The sequence below is a fragment of the Amblyomma mixtum genome, chromosome 4, assembly GCF_055824585.1.
Source record: "Amblyomma mixtum isolate Tamu chromosome 4, ASM5582458v1, whole genome shotgun sequence".
Classification (NCBI taxonomy): Eukaryota; Metazoa; Arthropoda; class Arachnida; order Ixodida; family Ixodidae; genus Amblyomma; species Amblyomma mixtum.
Window position 1 is genome coordinate 138106087 of NC_143015.1, and position 18567 is coordinate 138124653.

General features: G+C 46.4%; 1 protein-coding gene across 1 annotated transcript; it reads right to left on the reverse strand.

Annotated features, from left to right (window-relative positions):
* Positions 1-601: 601 nt before the first annotated feature.
* Positions 602-15165, reverse strand: LOC149348420 (uncharacterized). The gene is made up of 9 exons (XM_089585823.1): positions 15076-15165; positions 13617-13742; positions 11182-11404; positions 10455-10605; positions 8051-8158; positions 5617-5763; positions 3467-3640; positions 1152-1277; positions 602-811 (listed from the first exon to the last, which is right to left on the reverse strand). The coding sequence occupies exons 1-9, from the start codon at positions 15146-15148 to the stop codon at positions 602-604; spliced, it is 1338 nt and encodes a 445-aa protein (XP_089441949.1). The 5' UTR covers positions 15149-15165.
* Positions 15166-18567: the final 3402 nt, after the last annotated feature.

Genomic DNA, 18567 nt, shown 5'->3' on the forward strand with positions numbered 1-18567 from the left:
AAAGTCCGGGAGATTACCGTCATCTTTTGTGAAACTTGAGTGAAAAAACGTGTTGTACGCATTAGCAGTGTTAGCTCTATCCTCAGGAGACAAGTCGGATAACGGGTTTTTAGTTGGGCGGAAATGGTTCCAAAATCTATGCGGGTTGTTTGTCAGAAAGTTAGGCAGCGTTACATTAAAATAGTGTTTCTTGGCCTGTTTGCCTATCTCTCTGAACTTTGCGATTGCGCACGCTAGTTTTGTAGTTTTAGAAGGACATGAACCATGATTTCTGATAGAACTACGCAACCTTTTCACATGACGTTTAGCGTGGATGACATCCCTTGTTACCCATGGACTGTTTCTTTGTGGACGCTTGGTTTTTAGTGGAACATGATTAGTTATGCAGTGTGAAACCATAGTCTGAAAATGAAGCCAAACCCTGTTAATATTGATTTAGGGGTCGGAGACCATTTCACTGAATGCTTCAAATTCATGTGCGAGGTAGGTTAATATGCTGGCATCATCAGCCTTATCGAAGTTCAGTGTTGTCTTTACATCAGATCGTAAAGGTAGGTGCGCGTTTTTCGAGCGTTAGCGGGAACAGCGCACCGCAGCGCCCTCAACCCACGGCGCTCGTACACGACGCCTCGTCGAAGTGATCATGAGCCAGGCTCTTGTAGTAGTCGACGATCTTCCTCAGCGCCTTCAACCGACTGTGCGAGCCGAACTTGTTAAGTGTCGAACACTCGTTAGAGTAGTCGTCGAAGTCTACATCGTAGACGGCGATGCCGAATACCACGTCCAACGCCTCGCCTTTCACCTGGCACAGCTGCAGGCATAAAGAATAAAAAGGAAGGTTTTATTGAAGTATATTCATGTTGTTTGAAACTGCATGGGTGCAGGGAATAAACTGATAAAAAAAAACCTCTTAATAATTTTCGCAGTCATCATAGAGCACCCCAGATGGCTAAACAATGCCCGAAGACGATTTAAATCCATGTTAATTCTGTGCTACTGCATGAACGGTTCTGTATACAGCCCGCAGTAAACTATCTTTCAGCGGTTTCCGTGCAGGCTTGCGCCGAAAACTTGCTAGACGCAGTGAGTGATTAATTACTTGACTGAATTCGGTACTTCAAGTGCTCTCGCAAAACTCGAGCCTCCGATACCTTAGCGGCCAGTCCCTCTTCGTTGTCGTAGGCGAACGCACGGCGTTGCGTAGCATGATGCGCCAGCACGGCGCTGTGGTCAGGTTTGTACTGTAGTTGAGGCGCGTACTCCCCGTCTCTGCACACCTGCGAGAACGATGATGACTACTCATTTGGTTGCTTGTTGGAGAGGTAGTAAGTCAGTTAGTTGCTAGTTGTGGCGCGCAATCAACCGAGGTGCGCCAAACACAAGTGAGAAGGCATTGTTACCGTCACACTAACTCAGCACATTCTATAGCGCCACACTCAAGCCAAAAACTCCCCTCTGTGAAAGAAGCATCTTACACTGGCAATGTAGCCAGACACGGCCACTATTGCGAAGTATGATCCTGAGTTTGTCGTGACAAAGCGTTCCGTACATAAGAAACACCTCCCCACTAGGGGTCCACAAAGCTCCGAAGAATGGCTGTGCGGGAAATTTGGTAAAGTAGCCTGCGCGGCGCATGCCACTGTCACCAGTGAGGTCACCTTCGCTGTGAGACAGTGGGTGCGGAATGGGGGCTTGGAAGAGAATGAGAAGAGTGCGGGTAGGGGCGCCAAAACGCAAAAACAGACAAGAATTATAAGGCTTCCATGAAACAAGCTTCACCGGCTAGCCTCAGCTCGTTACTACGTTGTTAAGGAACGCGGCGGCACGTACAGAACTAGGCCGAGCCTCCGCAGAACCAGGGATTCTATGGTGGTGGCCCTACGTAAGGGGATCGCTATCCGCCGTGCGGTATACTGATTAGCCATGACAGAACTGGGTGCATTATAGTGGGTCCTGTAGTGGCGCTAGGTCAGGTGACGGCATGTGTTGAGGAGGAGGCATGGAGGTTGATTGATTGATTCAAAACTTTATTTAAATAATGGCAATTACGGTGCCTTGGGTGGTCCGCCTATTCCGGTGTCTCAGTGGTTACAGCGCTCGGATGCTGGCCCGAAAGACGCGGGTTCGATCCCGGCAGCGACGGCTGAATTTTGATGGAGGCGAAATTCTAGAGGCCCGCGTGCTGTGCGATGTCAGTGCACGTTAAAGAACCCCAGGTGGTCGAAATTTCCGGAGCCCTTCATTACGGCGTACCTCATAGCCTTAGTCGCTTTGGCACGTTAAACCCCAATAAACCAAACCAAACCTATTCCGGCAGCCCATTGGCCTGCGCCGCAGCGTGGGCCCTGCGAACCAGTCCTCAATCTTGCCCTGGTATGCTTCTGTGCGAACGCCGTACACTGCGAAATCGGCCAACATCCCTCAGATAGTTGCGTGGGTCTAGTAATGTGAGAGGAAATACATACTGGATGTCTGGGTGTCTGGGGAAACCAGCGCAGCAACAGGGACAATTAAGAGAGAACACGGGACAGCGCGCCTGTCCCGTCTTCTCTCTTGTCCCTGTTGCTGCGGTGTTTTCTTCAGCTAAATGTAGCGAAGGTTTTAGACAGACACACCATTCCAAGCGAATGAACCCGAATGATTGCTGTTGTGACTGCGTAGCCTCTTTTCACAGCAGCATCTGTTTATTTTTTCACAGCAGCAATGCCCGGCTCCCGTTACCAGCTCGTCTCCTTCAGCGTGATCATGTTAACATTTCTTTCCTGAAGCCAAGACTCGAAAGTTTTGATGATTATTTTTAATTAAACAACTAGGCTGGCTAAAAGAATCGGTGTAGGCTATAGGCGAAGAGATCGCAAATAGTACTAAGTTGGACTCACTATAGCGTTTGAAATAATTAGTTGCGTTGAGGTGTGGCACTGGATTTTGGGGACATGTACAGCTAGAAGAATTGTGAAAGGGAACACGCAAGACCATGGCATGGCAACGCGGGTCCATTATGTCCAAGTGGCCATTGTTAATACTGCAGACAAATCCATTCGTTCTTTCTGCTTTATAAAGCGGTCGGCAGCTCCTCGCTCCAAAGCACTCGTTCTGTGCGCAGACCAGTTTTAAAGTTGGAGTAACTCTTCTTACAATTCTTATTGTGGCAAATATTTTAAGCACAAATCATCGTGCTTGTGACAGGGTGTGACTCCAGCTTATAGAACAGCCGCAGGCGTTTGATCAGCCAGTATTGCCACCGGCTCAGTTGCTTAGTTTCATATTGATTCTATTTGTACAATGCCGCCAGATTCAAATGACAGCCAGAAAGCCTATTAGCGTGCTCGTGAAGACACATACCAAAACCAGCCCGTAGCCAACTATCAACACAACTATTATCGATCTCGATTTATAACCTACTGATGCTGGACCGATATTTGCTCCGGGGGTCACAAAAACTCTCGTAGCTCACTCGTTCACTCACCTCCGTGTAACTGCCGAATGATACCGCATCCCAGTCGTAGTCGCATTGTGAGTAGAAGTCGAACGGCTCTCCCACACTCGGCGACGTCCAGCGGCCCTTCATGGTGACCGACACCAACCCACGGCTTGAGCCGTTTCTGGATATGACCTCACGAATACTAGAAAGGGCAGACTCCTGCGGGGATTTTGTGAAATAATTGCATTGCTTTCGACATTGAAAACTGCGCAACAAAAAATTTGGGTGACCTTTACATAGCTGTGCATGTTCAGTACTGTACACTAATTAGTTATACGTGACAGTCTTGTTTTTTAAATTATTCCAAATTTGTGAACTCTGCATTTAGAAAAGTTAAACCTATTATGAGTGCTTCAATTCTCGAATTTCTCATCACTAAGAAGCACGCTGAAATTTTGTTTTTTTTTGATATCAAAACACGTATCTTGCAACTTTATCTATTAGGCACTGCTCCCGGTGGCGTCGTAGGTCATGAGGGATAACATCCGTTTGGTTGGGCCAAAGGCAGAAATTTAGGATTTGAAGTCAGTAAACGCTAAATTACATTGCTGTCTGCACTTGAATAGATGCAGGTTTTGAGACACTAAATTTTAAGGTTGAAAGTGGTAGTTGGGACAGTTGGGCCGGTAGCCAATTTGCGAGGAAGATGAGCTCCATCTTGCCTCGCTGTAATTTTCGAAAACATCCTAGTCTCATGTCATATGCCGCATGATTGGTGCTGTGCCATCGTTATTCTTATACTTAAGCGAACGCTGATGACCAAATATCGACCCATACAACTTATCTCAGTAACTTGCAAACTGATGCAGCCTGGCATAGAAGCGTAGCGTATCACAGTTTATCTTGAGGCCAAGGGATCATTTTATGCGAATCAGCATAATTTCCGCCGAAAGCTTCCGAAGACACGACCGTAGAGACCGTTCACTATTTTGGCAAAGCATGAGATGACCATCAGCAGATCCATGTCATTTGCATAGATTTCGCGAAAGCCCATGGTATAGAGCAGCGCAGTAACCTGATTTTTAAACTGCGTGAAGCCGATAATAAATAAAAGGTTTGGAAACGGGTAGAAGCTCATCTGACTAGACGTAACCAGGTTGCACGTATTGACGGCTGCGAATCTGTTCGTTGAATATGTTACCAAGTTGTGCCACAAGATTCTATGACTGGACCATTTTGTGGTGTTGATCAATTTAGAATATTACTGAATATGTTATCGCTTAAAGCTAATTGATTAGATAAGCAGAAGAAAAAACAACCACATGCCGCCGGTGGGATCCGAACCCAGGACGTCCGAATTACGCGTCCGGTGCTCTACCGCTGAGCTACGGCGACGGCTGTTAAATCTTCTGCTATACATATTGACGGCCGCGAATCTGTTCGTTTAATATGTTACCCTGTTGTGCCACAAGGTTCTATAATTGGGCCATTGTTTTGTCTTGTTAGTATCAATGACGTAGAGAATGCTGCAGAACCGCCCGTAAAAATTAAAAACATTTGCAGATGATTTGCAGATGAAGTACCAAAAGCATCAAAGAATGGCAACGGCCATTCCCAGCTATGAAAAGCCGGTATTCATAGAGGTTTCTCAAGTCGACAAAGCCGCCCGGTGGACTATGCGCACGCTGTCTAGCTCAAAGAACACCAGCTAGCAAAGGCGAGGGGGCATTCAGCCTCCAAATGACTTAGCCCATACCCCGGTGCAGCTAGAACCATATATTGGCACTTCGAGAATTCACTGCACCTTTCCTGTATGAAAATGCATTTCAAGCCTACACACATTTTGATGAGGGTGCCAGTTTTGGGCAAAGGCTTTCATTTGGCAGTTTACAGTGGAAAGGAAGGCCCATCTGTTCTTACAATGCAAGAGCCTAAGCGAGCAGCTTTTTGTTTGTCGAGAAAGGCGCTGGCAGGCTCAGAAATGTCCTCAACTTGGGCAAGAGATCGGCGTCCTTAGGAATGAGATGGCGTAAGAGGTGAAACGAAGTCTACAGAACGAGCCGCATTATGAACTTTAACCAGATGCGACCGAGGTGTTCCTATTCAAGGGGACCTTTCGCTTTTTTATGGCTTATGCAAACGTCGCTTCGAACTTTTAATATGCAGGGGTGAGTATAGTGTGCGTTCTGACTAACCAGGTCGAATCGGTAGTCCTGGAAGAAATCGTTCGGCAGTTTAATTGGCGAGTAACGGGTAGGAGGCATCACGGCGCAGGGGTCGACGGTGTTGTCTCCGAATCTGTAGTGGCCACTTACGACGAACATGTCTGGATGGTATCCCATCTTCCTGCACATTGGAAAGAAAGCCCGTGATTTCAAGGAAATTTTTTTTCGCTTAGTACAGACAACCTCCAGGCATTTTACCATGCCGTATTCAATTAGCGATACAGGGTCCTTAAATGTCATCGTAGATAAAAATTCTCCGTGTCGAGGTTTTCCGTCTTGAAAGGTGCCGACAAGGGTTGGTATAGAAATTAAACGATAAATCCGGACCACAGCGTTAGAGTATTATCCAAGCCATTTTTAGGCCCCAATTTCAGTTTCGGTGAGCGCCAGGGAGCCGGTATTGTGTTCCCGGTCGCACACAGAAATGCCCGCACATTTTTTCACCTTCATAACAGCTTACTGTTTATTTGGAACGAGCAGCTAAATCATCTGTTTAAGCACTTTGAAATTATTGAATTCGATAATTGAAATTCGAGCATTTGCGATCGCAACGTCCATGGAATCAGTCATGGAGAATACATCAACGTTCACAAGAGCAATCGCAAGGTCGTTGTCCTTCTGCGTAATGGTTTATGGTTTATGAGGGTTTAACGTCCCGAAGCGACTCAGGCTATGAGGGACGCCGTAGTGAAGGGCTCCGGAAATTTCGACCACCTGGGGTTCTGCGTAAAAAACTACCGTCCCCCAAACCTACCCCTACACCATGTCCCAAGTGAAGCAATTTTTTTTTTGTTATTCCTTCCTTACTTCGGGTAGCTGACTCTGAACGCTCGTGTTAATTGCTCGTGGCCTTGTTATTAGTCTTTTTTTTTTATCTCTGGAGTTTCTCAGACACAGTGTCTCTGAAACGTGACCGCGTTATGTAGCGTGCATTGCTACGACATCCGGTGGGGCCCCTTTCCGAACGCTCTAAATGATTAGGGCAAAGAAACGACTAGGAACTGTTACCGCGCAAGGCTTCCATAGCACTACGATAGGGCACGGATGAACTATTCTTGAATGATTCAGGTGTTTTGTGGTCACACGTGGTCATCATCATCACCATCAGACCGCTTACGTCCACTCCACAGTCCTCTTTCCCTTTTTTTAACTGCGCGAAAAGACGACGACGTTTCCACACACAACAACACGAGCGCTGACTTTCAACTGAAAATTTATTAACGCAAAAGACAGTTATACATAATCCCGCCAAAGACACAAAAAACCTATCTTAACTTATCTTAAACATCCGGCAACGACTTCTCAAGAAGGGCAAATTCACGACTCATCAATGACAATGACGGGTTAGCGACACACGCAGAACCCTCCTTATCAATGTGATAGGCCCCTACTAATTCTCTTACCGTCTGATCTTTGTGTTGGAAAACTACAGACGTGTCTTGAAGCAAAGGGGTACAGGTGTGTTCACGCTGTCTGCAATGCAGAGCTAAATTTGATCCGCCTGCTTTGTCCAATGAATTAAAATGTTCCCTCAGGCGCGCTGTTAAAAAATGGATAACAAACAACTCGCCCAGCTTTCTGTTCCTCTTTCCCCTATAGGGAACTCTAGTTTGTCTTGCAGAGTCCGCAACCACCCAATAGGGGTCAAAGCCTTCGCAAGTTGGTTCTGTGGGCGCCAGTAAAGAGAGCCTTCAGTGAGCGAGCCCGCATTTTCGATCGGCTGGCAGTCGGAGACTGACCAGTTACTCTCATGTCCATGTTCACGTCTGCACGCGGTTGAATCCTGTTCGCACGTGGCACTCTACTCCCGCGCATTTCTCGGGTTCATCTGGACGCCTTCGCGCGTTAAATTCTGCAATGGACTGAGGGTCTATGTTCATGCTCCCATCTCCAGTGCGCATTTGAAAAGCTTGTGGACCTATGCCGCATTCTTCACAAAACAAACATAGAGGAAGGGCAGTTCCTGTGTGAGGCGCCGTTCAGCAAACCACGCAAAAGCGACCTGCTATTGAAGAGGCCATGTTTGAATCGTTATTGAATTATTGCATACGTTGCGAAAGCTGAAAACAAAGGGCTGCTTTGCTTGAACGAAACTGTGGCATGAAGACACTGAGTTTTTTCGTGTCTTGATACCGAACTTTCTCTACTCGTTCTGCTTGCTTCCGGCGTGTTTGCTAGTCGCACATTTCTTTTACTTTCTTCTTGTAACGCTAGAGCGCTAAGGAGGTCGTGAGGTGGAGAAGCCGGCGATATCGTCGCCGTCATCGGCATCGCGTCGCTCTTCGTGCTGAAAAATCCCATGAGCACCCGCGGCGTAGGCCTTGCGCAGGTGCTTCGTCAGCGCACAGAGCCAGTATCATGGTCAACGTTGCCCTTTATAGTCTACAGAGATAGCCTGAGGAACTGACCTGCCCTGGTCGACGAGGAAAGTGACCCAGTCCTTATGCGGAGTCGGCAAGGCAAGCACTGTCAGTGTAGGTTGACCCCACTCCGAGGCAACGTCGTGAAACGTCTGTAAGTTGTTGAAAGACGCTTACAAGCCAATCCGCACGAACACTGCATTGACATATTGTATCGCATTGCGTTATGCTGTTTTGCACAGCCTTTGTTACAAAGGAATTGTTTTTCGGCCACGCCCTGTGGTTCGTTCTGCATCATCAGAGTTCCGAACATTTCGTAATTCAGAGGAACTGTAGTCCTCCTGCCATCGGAGGTTTGAACTTGTTGGAATGCTAGGGACACCCCACTGCTCGGCTTAAAAGCAATCATTTCATTTATTTATACTGTCAGCCCTGATCACGGGCTATAACACGAGTGGGTAATGTGGAATAAAAAACTAGCAATAACACAAACATTGAAACGGGCACAAAATTCGGTACATAAAGCGTTCGCCACTTATACAAAAAATAAAACTCTTGCATATAATTCATGTTAACGAATGTAGACCTCCAAATGATGTAGACCTCCATCACTAGGAGGTGCGCTTTTCTGATAAAGTTTGTACCTTTTTTATGCTCTTCGCTGTGTTCATTTTGCATGGCCTCTCAGAAAAACCGGTATATTATACTCCAAGCTATTACTTTGCGCTTAGTCCACTACTTCCTACTCATATTTTTCAAGTTCACCTGGTTAACCCTTTCAGACGCCATTTTTTGTTTTCAGCAAAAGGAAACATTTTTCCGCCTAAATAATGTATTAAGGCCTTAACATATTTCTTTAGTTTTGCAGCAAAAACTAGTGACTGTTAATTCTTTGCTAGGGCGGGAGATATTCCGTGCAAAGTGTCATAATTGATGGGAAGAGCAACATTGAAATACCGCGACTTGTAAAGAAGAAACACTAAGGATCATTAAAAGAATATTTTAGGTAAGTAATTCTGAAATAATAATAATAAGGACATTACGCTTGAAAGCGGAAGAAAAATGATAGTTATCAGAGGTGGCAAAAATAAGTCTTTACAAATATGGCGGATGACGTGCAACACTGCTCTTTTTTCGCAAGATATTATCTGCTGCGTTCGCTATGAGGCACAAAAAAACATCTTATTTTCTATATGAAGGATGCGAAGTTCACTGAAACAAAGAAATCACTGCTTGGTGCTGCAGCCTGTAAGAAAAAAAGACAGCACGCTGGCGTTGTTCACATCTGCGTACATAACCTGCACAAGGGTTAAAACTGGACGGACGGACGGACGGACGGACGGACGGACGGACGGACGGACGGACGGACGGACGGACAGATTGATGGATTTGTGGGTGGACGGATGGATGGATGGATGGATGGATGGATGGATGGATGGATGGATGGATGGATGGATGGATGGATGGATGGATGGATGGATGGGTGGATGGATGGATGGATGGATGGATGGATGGATATATAAGATCATCCCCTTTGAAACGGAGAGGCGGCAGTTGCCATCATGCCCAGATTTTTTAGCCTCGGACCTTTGTATGAAATGTTTGCAAAGAAATATGCATCCTGCAGTTTAACTGTTATTTCCATGAGTACTGCGCATATAAAGAAAGAACCAATACATTTATTGCATTGAACAGGGCTTTGATAACATGCTGACATAAAACAGCGGTTTTAATTACCTGGACGCGTCTGGAATTACGAGAGTGTTAATTGTAATTATGCACTAACTATAGCAGGTAGTCTAAAAAATGTAGCTACAGTTACACATCTGTGCCGAATTGGTTATATTTCATGGGTAAAGAAGGAAAATGGTTTTAGTCGCCGCGTATCCTCTTAAATTCTGTGATCAGTAGAACGATTGGTTATTCAAGTTATTCACCTGAGTTTGGAAAGCAAAATGAATACAAAGGAGAAAAAGGTAGCATACTTAAGGGAGGTTATATGAGGAGAAGAGCGGATGAGGCGGCGTAATCCGCCCCATTTACTCCAAACGCAGTCCGCAGGGCTGGATTTCAGCAGCACTTGTAAACGGCCTCGTGAGTGTGCTGCTGCGTTCTTTTTTGTTGCGAAAGCAACACTACGCGAGTCGCCGAGCCATTTCGCGCAGCTGACGAAAGGCCATACTGCGCATGCGCGAGGAGCAGTGACGTCACACGGCGTACAGCTGGCGCGCCGCCGCCGTCGCTGCGCGGGTGACTCAGAAGTTCCGCTGCCGTGCTCGCCGGTTGCGCATGTGCAGCAGCGGCGCATAGCTAGCGTGTCGGGGCCGCCACCGCTGCCACGCGCTCTCCATCGCCTCTCTCTCTCCTCGTTGCTTTCGCAATCCTCCAAGGTCAACCAGAGCTAAACCACTGCCAATTTTCTTGTAATGATGGGAGAATAAGACTCACTTTGACCAGGGAGATGGCCTCTTGCATCTGTTGCCAGTACGTGTTTTCGGCCGTGTCGAGCACTCCAGCATGGAAGATTCTCATGTGCCAGAAATCTCCCAGCGGATTGGAATGCGTCTGTCGTAGATCGGCAGACGCCCGTGCCATTCGCCTGCGCACATCGAGTGGGGCTTAAGGGTGACCGCGAGGAAGCCGCCTCAATTTCACTGCCATGGATCATATGCCACAAGTGGCCATGTCAAGTAAACCTATGAATGCACTCTTTATATCCTTACTAGAGTTCAGATGAATATTGCAATATCAGCATTGACCTTTTGATGATGCAATGCAGGGCATTCAATTACATTGGCGTGTTTCCCGGCATTCACTTTTTTGATCCCAGAATAAATCTTATTGGTGTAGTTATTTCGCAACCATAATAGCTTTTAAGCCTCGGTAGCAAGTCAATCTAAATAAAGGCTTAGTAATTGATCATGACGCCATTCAGGTGTGATGGCGACGTGAAATTTTCTGTTATGTGAGACGTTATGCTACATCGACGCCATCGGCGGCCCAGGTCCCGGATACTCGTCCCTGCACTGAGCGGATTATCCCAAGCACTGTAGCGATTCAGTTCTTCCTCGATCAAAGTGTCTTTCGGTTGCATTTGATTTTAATTACAATAGTTGAATGTGAATACTCGTGTGTTTTTTTTTATGCCGCTGTAAATCCACGAAAGCATACTCACTGGAAAGCGAACCCCAGTCCGAGTGCAGTCCTGGTATACCTGTCGGCAGCCCGCAAGAAGGTCTTCAGGTCATCCCCGAACTGCGTGTGGTCGACCAGTGTGTTCTTGTCGTCTCCGTACAGCGAGTCGAAGAAGGCGTAATCGCAGAGGCCGTCTTCAGCCATCACCGCGTCCGTGCTCGTCCTGGCGCCGTAGGTGCAGAGCAAGGTCTCGGATACCGGTGCTGCAGACATGTGCAGCATAATATTTTTGAACTAAACCATGTACACGCCTATGTCCGGCATATCTTCCGAGCACCAAGGACTTACAGTCTAGTACGGTATAAAGGGGAACACTCAGCGTCAACCTATGACAAATCTTGGAGGTTTAGGATAGCGTATACTATCGCGTAGATGTACGTACATAGCAGCAGCATGGCATCACCTGCGCATGCGCAGTAGAAGCAGCGCTTTCCATCTCGGTCACTGCGCATGTGTGGCGTGCACATCCATGGTCCGCTAGGCGTATACGCTTGTATACACCTCCGCTGCACTGAAACTATCAGAATATTGTTAGACTTCTTAACTAATGCAGGGCGCGTTCACGGCAACCATACGCTGCGCTAGAATTGAGGGAAGTGATAGAGAGCAACGAAGATAGGAGAGGTTACGGAACATGTCATAGGGAGGCACCGACGATTCTTAGACAGCAACAGGATGACCGCCAGCAAAAGACACAGCGCCCATGCTATTCAGCACGTGAACCTCGGCGCAGAATGCACTCCTACAAATTTAATTTCTAGCGACCACATACAGAACAGCACTTCTATCGTTCTCTTACTGGCCCAGAAATCGGTATCTACAATGTCATCATTTAAAGACCTGCCATAGTATATGAACGACGTATCCAGGAGTAGAAATGAAGTCGCGACGTAGATATCGTTGTATGCCTCTCTTCTATCCTCAGTGGCTTGAATGTTGTCGGCAGGGGACACATACAAGCAAATTTTTGAAACTCACGAGTCGTATTTTACACATTCGCACCCCGCATCAGCGCAAACATTGCACAGGCAACTTTGTATATAGCAGCTTGTGAGCAACGCCCTCTTATCAGATCTTACGTCTACATATGCAAGGACGCATTAATCCAGCGGCTTGGCAAATGTTAATCCACAAGCGCGAACGTTTCTGTTTCAGCGAAGGTCACCAAACAATTATTATAAATAGTTTTCTTAGGTATAAAGAAGGATTCTGAGTCATGTCGAACTACAGCGTTTTCGGGTGTGGGAAAAGAGGTAATCATTTTATCAAGTCAGCTGGTTAACAAAATTTCATAGTTAACTTTCAGTTATCACAATGTGGCGACTGATCACTGCAGCCAACCACATCTTTCGAGCTGTCGATCATTATTAGCCATATAGGACTTTACATTTTCGAAGACGGGATTTTAACCATCTCGGGCAGGCAGCCAACGGCGAAATGCGGGGATAGCGGTAACACTTAGTGTTCGCGGACTAAATAAACCACCAGCCGGCGGTAGGATCCGGACCCGCCACTTCCTAATTTCGCGTCCGGTGCTCTACCAAGTGAGCTGCGGCAACGGCTGTCCAATTTTCTGCTTTCGGAGGTATTTACGTGCAGTGTAACCGAAACTTGTGAGTGTTGACCAGTTCCAAATGCGGTGTTCGCTTCTCCAGAAGAAGCACGAAAAAGAAACAAGCGTGAAAAGTACTCCACGGAATGACGTGAACTGGTTAAGCGTTGCTATGCTACTTTCACTGCGCAAGATTTTAAATCGATGAGCCACAATTTAGGTGGAGTTTTTACCAAATTTTTATTCCCTCATGATTTGTTAAGATTAAGCTCTTATAAACTGCTTAGTCACTCATTCGATCCGACTAACATTCATTCATTCATTCATTCATTCATTCATTCATTCATTCATTCATTCATTCATTCATTCATTCATTCATTCATTCATTCGTCTCCGCGGTGGCTCAGTGGTTATGGTGCTCGGCTGCTGACCCGAAGGATGCGGGTTCGATCCCGGCCGTAGCAGTTGAATTTCTTTGGAGGAGAAATTCTAGAGGCCCGTGTACTGTGGGATGTCAGTGCACGTTAAAGAACCCCAGGTGATCGAAATTTCCGGAGCCCTCCACTACGGCGTCTCTCATAGCCTTAGTCGCTTTGGGACGTTAAACCCCATAAACCAAACCAAACCATTCATTCATTCATTCATTCATTCATTCATTCATTCATTCATTCATTCATTCATTCATTCATTCATTCATTCATTCATTCATTCATTCATTCATTCATTCATTCATTCATTCATTCATTCATTCATTCTTCTGAACCCGACTGTGGGGCACAAAGCTGCTAGAACTATTTATTTAGTGCGCAAGTTAAGTTTCTGCAGTGCTCTGCACGATTAGCAGCCAGTGCACCTTACAGTACCCGTTGGATGTGTGGGGTTCGTCGGGTCGTCGACCAAGACCGGCAGTTCCACAACCATGGGGGGAGCAGGCGCGGGAGGACCACGTTCGGTCTCGTCGCCGGCATCGGTGGCAGGGTGGTCGGGAGCTGCACACGCATTTGCAAAAGTGGCCCTAGTAAAACACAAGGTTGTGCCCCCCCCCCCCCCTCCAAGCTATAAAAGTACATGCGGTCCGAGAGGGTAACTAGGCACGCTGTCGGCGGAAAACTTGCATCCCTGCGCTCTGTATTATTATTATTATTATTTGAAAATACTGCAGCCCCATTCTAGGGGCTATAGCAGAAGTGGGTACATAAAACGTGGAACAATTCCATGCATAAAAGGGTACATGACAAGGATTACAAATATGAACGCTGAAAACAACACCATATAATGCTACGACTAAACTGATGACGCGAAATCAGAAACTGATAATGCACGAATGTTGCCATGCAAAGAGTTCCAACTCTCCACAGTGCGCGGAAAAAAGCTGTATTTTAAAACGTTAGTAAGGGCAAAAAGAGGTCGGATATTAAGATCGTGATGGCTCCTGGTTGCAGATGGTTTTGAAAACGAGATATGCTTACCCTCTGAAAGGCAATTAGCAGAATGGACTGCTGGAATACCAGCTGTTGGGAATGCATACATTGAGGAAGTACGCTGCACAACCATCTTAACAATGCTATCTAAAGTTGCGGAGGATATTTCTCAGGGTATGAGGGCAACGCGTGAACAGGAGCTCCATTTTTTCCGCTTGAGGGAATACCGTAATTGTGAAGTAGCAAGATGTTGCACTGTCAAAGCACAGTTATGGTAAAGATGAGAAAAATAGAAGCGACACAAAATACTTAAAGCGAAGGAATTTCCGCGAGAACAAGGAATTTGTTCCGTTTTATGAGTGACACTTTTGCGTCTTTGTCCGGCTATTCCGTTCGGTTTAGGTAGTGTTTCAACTATCCCCAGAAGCAATACATTTTGAAGAGCACGCGCGGGTGACGAATTTCTGTGCACATTTCCTGACCCAGAGCTGCTGTGTTGCAGCAACGAATAAACTAGTAATTGTTGCTTAAGAAGGCCAGAACGCAGGTTGGAACTTGTCTTTATCGCTCTTGAGAAGCAATAACAATAAAAAGCTGCAAGAGTCTTAGCAGTCATCTTCTGCGAATTCAAGTTTCATTTTCATTGCCAACAGGAACAACATCACAAGGGCAAAAAGGAGCCTAAACGGAATCATACTACCGCCTCCTCCTCCCCAAATGCCCCTCTTTTTTTTTCTCCTTCAGCTTCGCGTATGTAGCTAGGTATATACATTCCGTCGCTTTCCTTCCACAAGCCAAATTTATTTGAAAAGTTGGTGTTACCAGCACGTCAAGGTAGTGTTCCTGCCGTCCTTTGTAATGACAAATGTACGCGAGGCGTTTGACCGTTGCCAGTGCTTACGGCTTATCAGCAAAGACACCGTGATGACCGAGCCACTGATCAGGAAAAACAGCAAGGCGCACAACATCACCATGAGCGTCGGAGCGCCTTTTCCCCTGCATGAAATGGAAAGTGGAGGCAAATGTTTATCGTCGCTTGATGCAGGCCTCCAGTGGACGCGAAAAGAGATCTCGGCGCCTACGGGCGACGTTTTTCGGTGATCACCTGCATTCACTACCACAGAATAAAGCAATTAAAATTTCAATTTCACAAGTGTAGTCTTCAGCCACAGGCTGATAGCAACGTTTTCAGATTCGGTTACGGGTCAAAAGTCCCGAAGACTTCTGCCTCCGACTGTAGATCTCTGACATGCATACACGTTCTTGAGCATGTGTTGTGCATTTACTGCGCATGTTCGAAGATATCGGCTGCATATGTGTATTTGCTACATAAGTATTCCACGACTTATACCAACTTTATCTAATCAAACATTCTACACTCATATTCATCCACTCTGCTTGGAGCAAGATAATAGCAGGTGCCGTGCGGAGCAGATACACGCCCTGCGAATCTCTCCCCTAATCGCGTTACAACCACCACGGTCCATCATTTAACTCCGCCGCAGTACTACATAGTACGTTAGACTCCGCGCGGTACAGTGTTACTGAGCCAAGTTTGCAGCGCTGGACATGTATGTAATAAATCAGACACCATCAGCGGAACTTCCTGACTTACTTAGGCTGTCTGGGGTCCAACTTATTGAAGGTTTTCCTCCTGACATGATGCGGTAAATAAGAATGAGAGCATGCAGTCTATAGCTGCCGCTATTGCAATGTGTGCGCGCAACTAGCGGTTCCGAACAGCTCCGTAGTACCGCCATCAATTAGTTAATCAACAAGCGAAAGGTAACCGACATAAGAAAGTTGATTATTAATGCTCTAAAGAATGTAGTCTAGAAGCAGTGAAGAGGCACAGTCAAAAATAGGCAGAGTCTAGGCATAGGCAAAAATGGGGTGTAAGCGTTAAGAGTCAAGGAGGGAAATGTCATTAGAAATATGGACAAGATAGTTAAAGTAGCCGAAGAGTTCTATACAAATCTATGCAGTAGCCAACGTAATCGGGATGTAAATGAGAGAGGCAGTAACGCACAGCAATGGGACATCCCGCCAGTAACGAAAGAACAACTAAAGAAAGCCTTAGGAACAATGCAAATGTATAAAGCAGCTGATGAGGATCAGGAAGCAGCAGATCTGTTGAAGGACGGTGGCAAGATTGTGCTAGAAAAACTAGCCACCCAGTAAACGCCATGCCTTATCATCTCGAGCATATCAGAAGCTTGGAAGAACGCTAACGTCATCTTAATCTTTAAGAAAGGAGACATCAAGGACCTGAAAGATTACAGACCGATCAACCTACTGACTGTTGCCTACGAAGTATGTGGTAAGGTAATTGCTTGAGGAGTGAGAGCTTTAGTCTTCAATCAACCAAATGATCAGGCATGTTTTTGTAAAGGATATGCGACATTAGACCATATTCACACTATGATTAAGGTGATAGAGAAATGCGCGGAATATAACCAAAGAATATAGCTTCCACATAGTACAAGAAAGGATTGGACTAAGTCGAAACCTGAGCAGTGAGGCAGGTATTGCGAAATGAGGGTGTAGGAGAGCCTTATGTAAAAATACTGAACGTGTCTAATAAGGCTGCAAAGCTACTATAGTCCTCCATAAAGTCACCAATAAAATTCCAAAAGGAAGGGTGTCAGGCAGGTAGACATTATCTCGCCAATGTTATTTACTGCCTGTTTACAGGAAATATTCAGAGATATAGGTTGGGAACAATTGGGGATAAGAGCTAATGAGGAATAACCAAGAAATTTGCGATTCGCTGATAACATTGCCTTGCTAAGTAACTTAAGACATAAACTGCAAAGCATGATCAGTGAGTTCAGACAGGCAGAGCAGAATGATGGGTGTAAAAATTTATATGCAGAGAACCAAGGCAATATTCAACAGTCCCGGCCAGGAACAGACGTTTACAATTCCTAGCGAGGTGCTGGAGGTGGTAAGGAAATATGTCTACTTAGGGCTGGTAATAAGAATGGCGTGGAATACATTTCGAAGCTTTTCTCAGATCATGAATGGCAGTAAAGTACATAACAGCTGTACCTTACCGCTACTCACCTACGAGGCAGAAACGTAGAGGATAACGAAAAGGGTTCAGCTTAAGTTAGGGACAACGCAGCGAGCTATAAAGGAAAAGGAAGATTACTGGTGTAACGTTAAGAGAGAAGAGAGCACAGTGAGGCACGGAACAAACGCGGGTTAATCATATCATTGTCGAAATCAAGAGGAAGGCATTGGCTTGGGCGGCGCATGTAATGCGAAGACATAATAAACCGATGGTAGCGTTAAGGATAAGGGAGTGGATTCCAAGAGAAGGCAAGCGTAGCAGGGGCGGCAGAAAGTTAGGTGAGTGGATGAGATTGAGAAGTTTGCGAGGATACGGTGGCCGCAGCTGGATCAGGACGGGGTTAAATGTAGAGATATGCGAAGGGCCTTGGCCCTGCAGTGAACGCAGTCTGGCTCGTGATGGTAATAGGCGCCAACTATTGTCGCTTGTTGTCTGCCGTTTCAGAGGATTACGGGAGCTGGTTTTGATGGATCACCAACCAGCCCGCACTCCTACCCTACTGGTTTTGATAGGATAGCAGTAGGGTTTTTGTCACAGAAGAAAAACTGCTGATGTACTACGACACGAACTTCTCTGACTGGCCCAGACAGTGATGCCGTCACATATGTCACGCGACCGCGAAGGACCAATCACAGGGCTTCTTCCAATTCGAAAATCTGTCACCACTGAAAATCTAGGAGGCTGCAACACTGTCGACATCGCCACCGAAGGCAAGCGTAGCATGGGGCGTCGAGTGTCAGGTAGGCAGTTAACGTGATCAGTAAAGAAAATACTCATTTCCGCGAGCGCGATTCGAACTCGCGGGGGCGCGAACAGGTTAGCTTTGCTGGCCACGGCATGAGACAGCTGAGCCATGGATGCAGCCGAACATCCCTCGTGTTTAAGTGCTAGTCTCGCCTTTTGCTTTGGATCTCATCAACTTCAACACATGCGCAAGTGAATCCGAAACCAGAAGGACGCGCACTCCTGCTGGAGCAAGCTCCTATTCGAAGGCACGACCCCCCCCCCCCCCCCTCCCCTGTTAACTGGCAGCTGCTCTGGCTGGACGTACATAGGGGACGTACATAGGGGACAAAAGTCTCCAGACCACGTGTTTCTGAAACAAAGCTTATAGCTCTGGTATTAGACAGCGTCTGGAGACCACACTTGAGGAGATGAGGGAACAAAATGTAGATTTTTACCTCCACAAGTGTGGACTCCAGCCTCCGCCGAATAGCAGAGCTATCGGCTTCGTTAGAGGAACACGTGGTCCAGAGACTTTTGTCCCCGACTGTACGTGCAGGAGCTCCAGCCGCTAGTGTTTGGAATAAATCCAGA

Bases quoted from the DNA above. Each gene is read 5' to 3' on its own strand.
- LOC149348420 (XM_089585823.1), bottom strand. From the start codon at position 15,148: ATGGTGATGTTGTGCGCCTTGCTGTTTTTCCTGATCAGTGGCTCGGTC. The intron at 5,764-8,050 runs GTTCCTCAGGCT...ATGTGCAGGAAG, and splicing joins TCGTCGACCAGGGCAGGTCA to ATGGGATACCATCCAGACAT. The intron at 3,641-5,616 runs GTTAGTCAGAAC...AAATCCCCGCAG, and splicing joins AGGACTACCGATTCGACCTG to GAGTCTGCCCTTTCTAGTAT.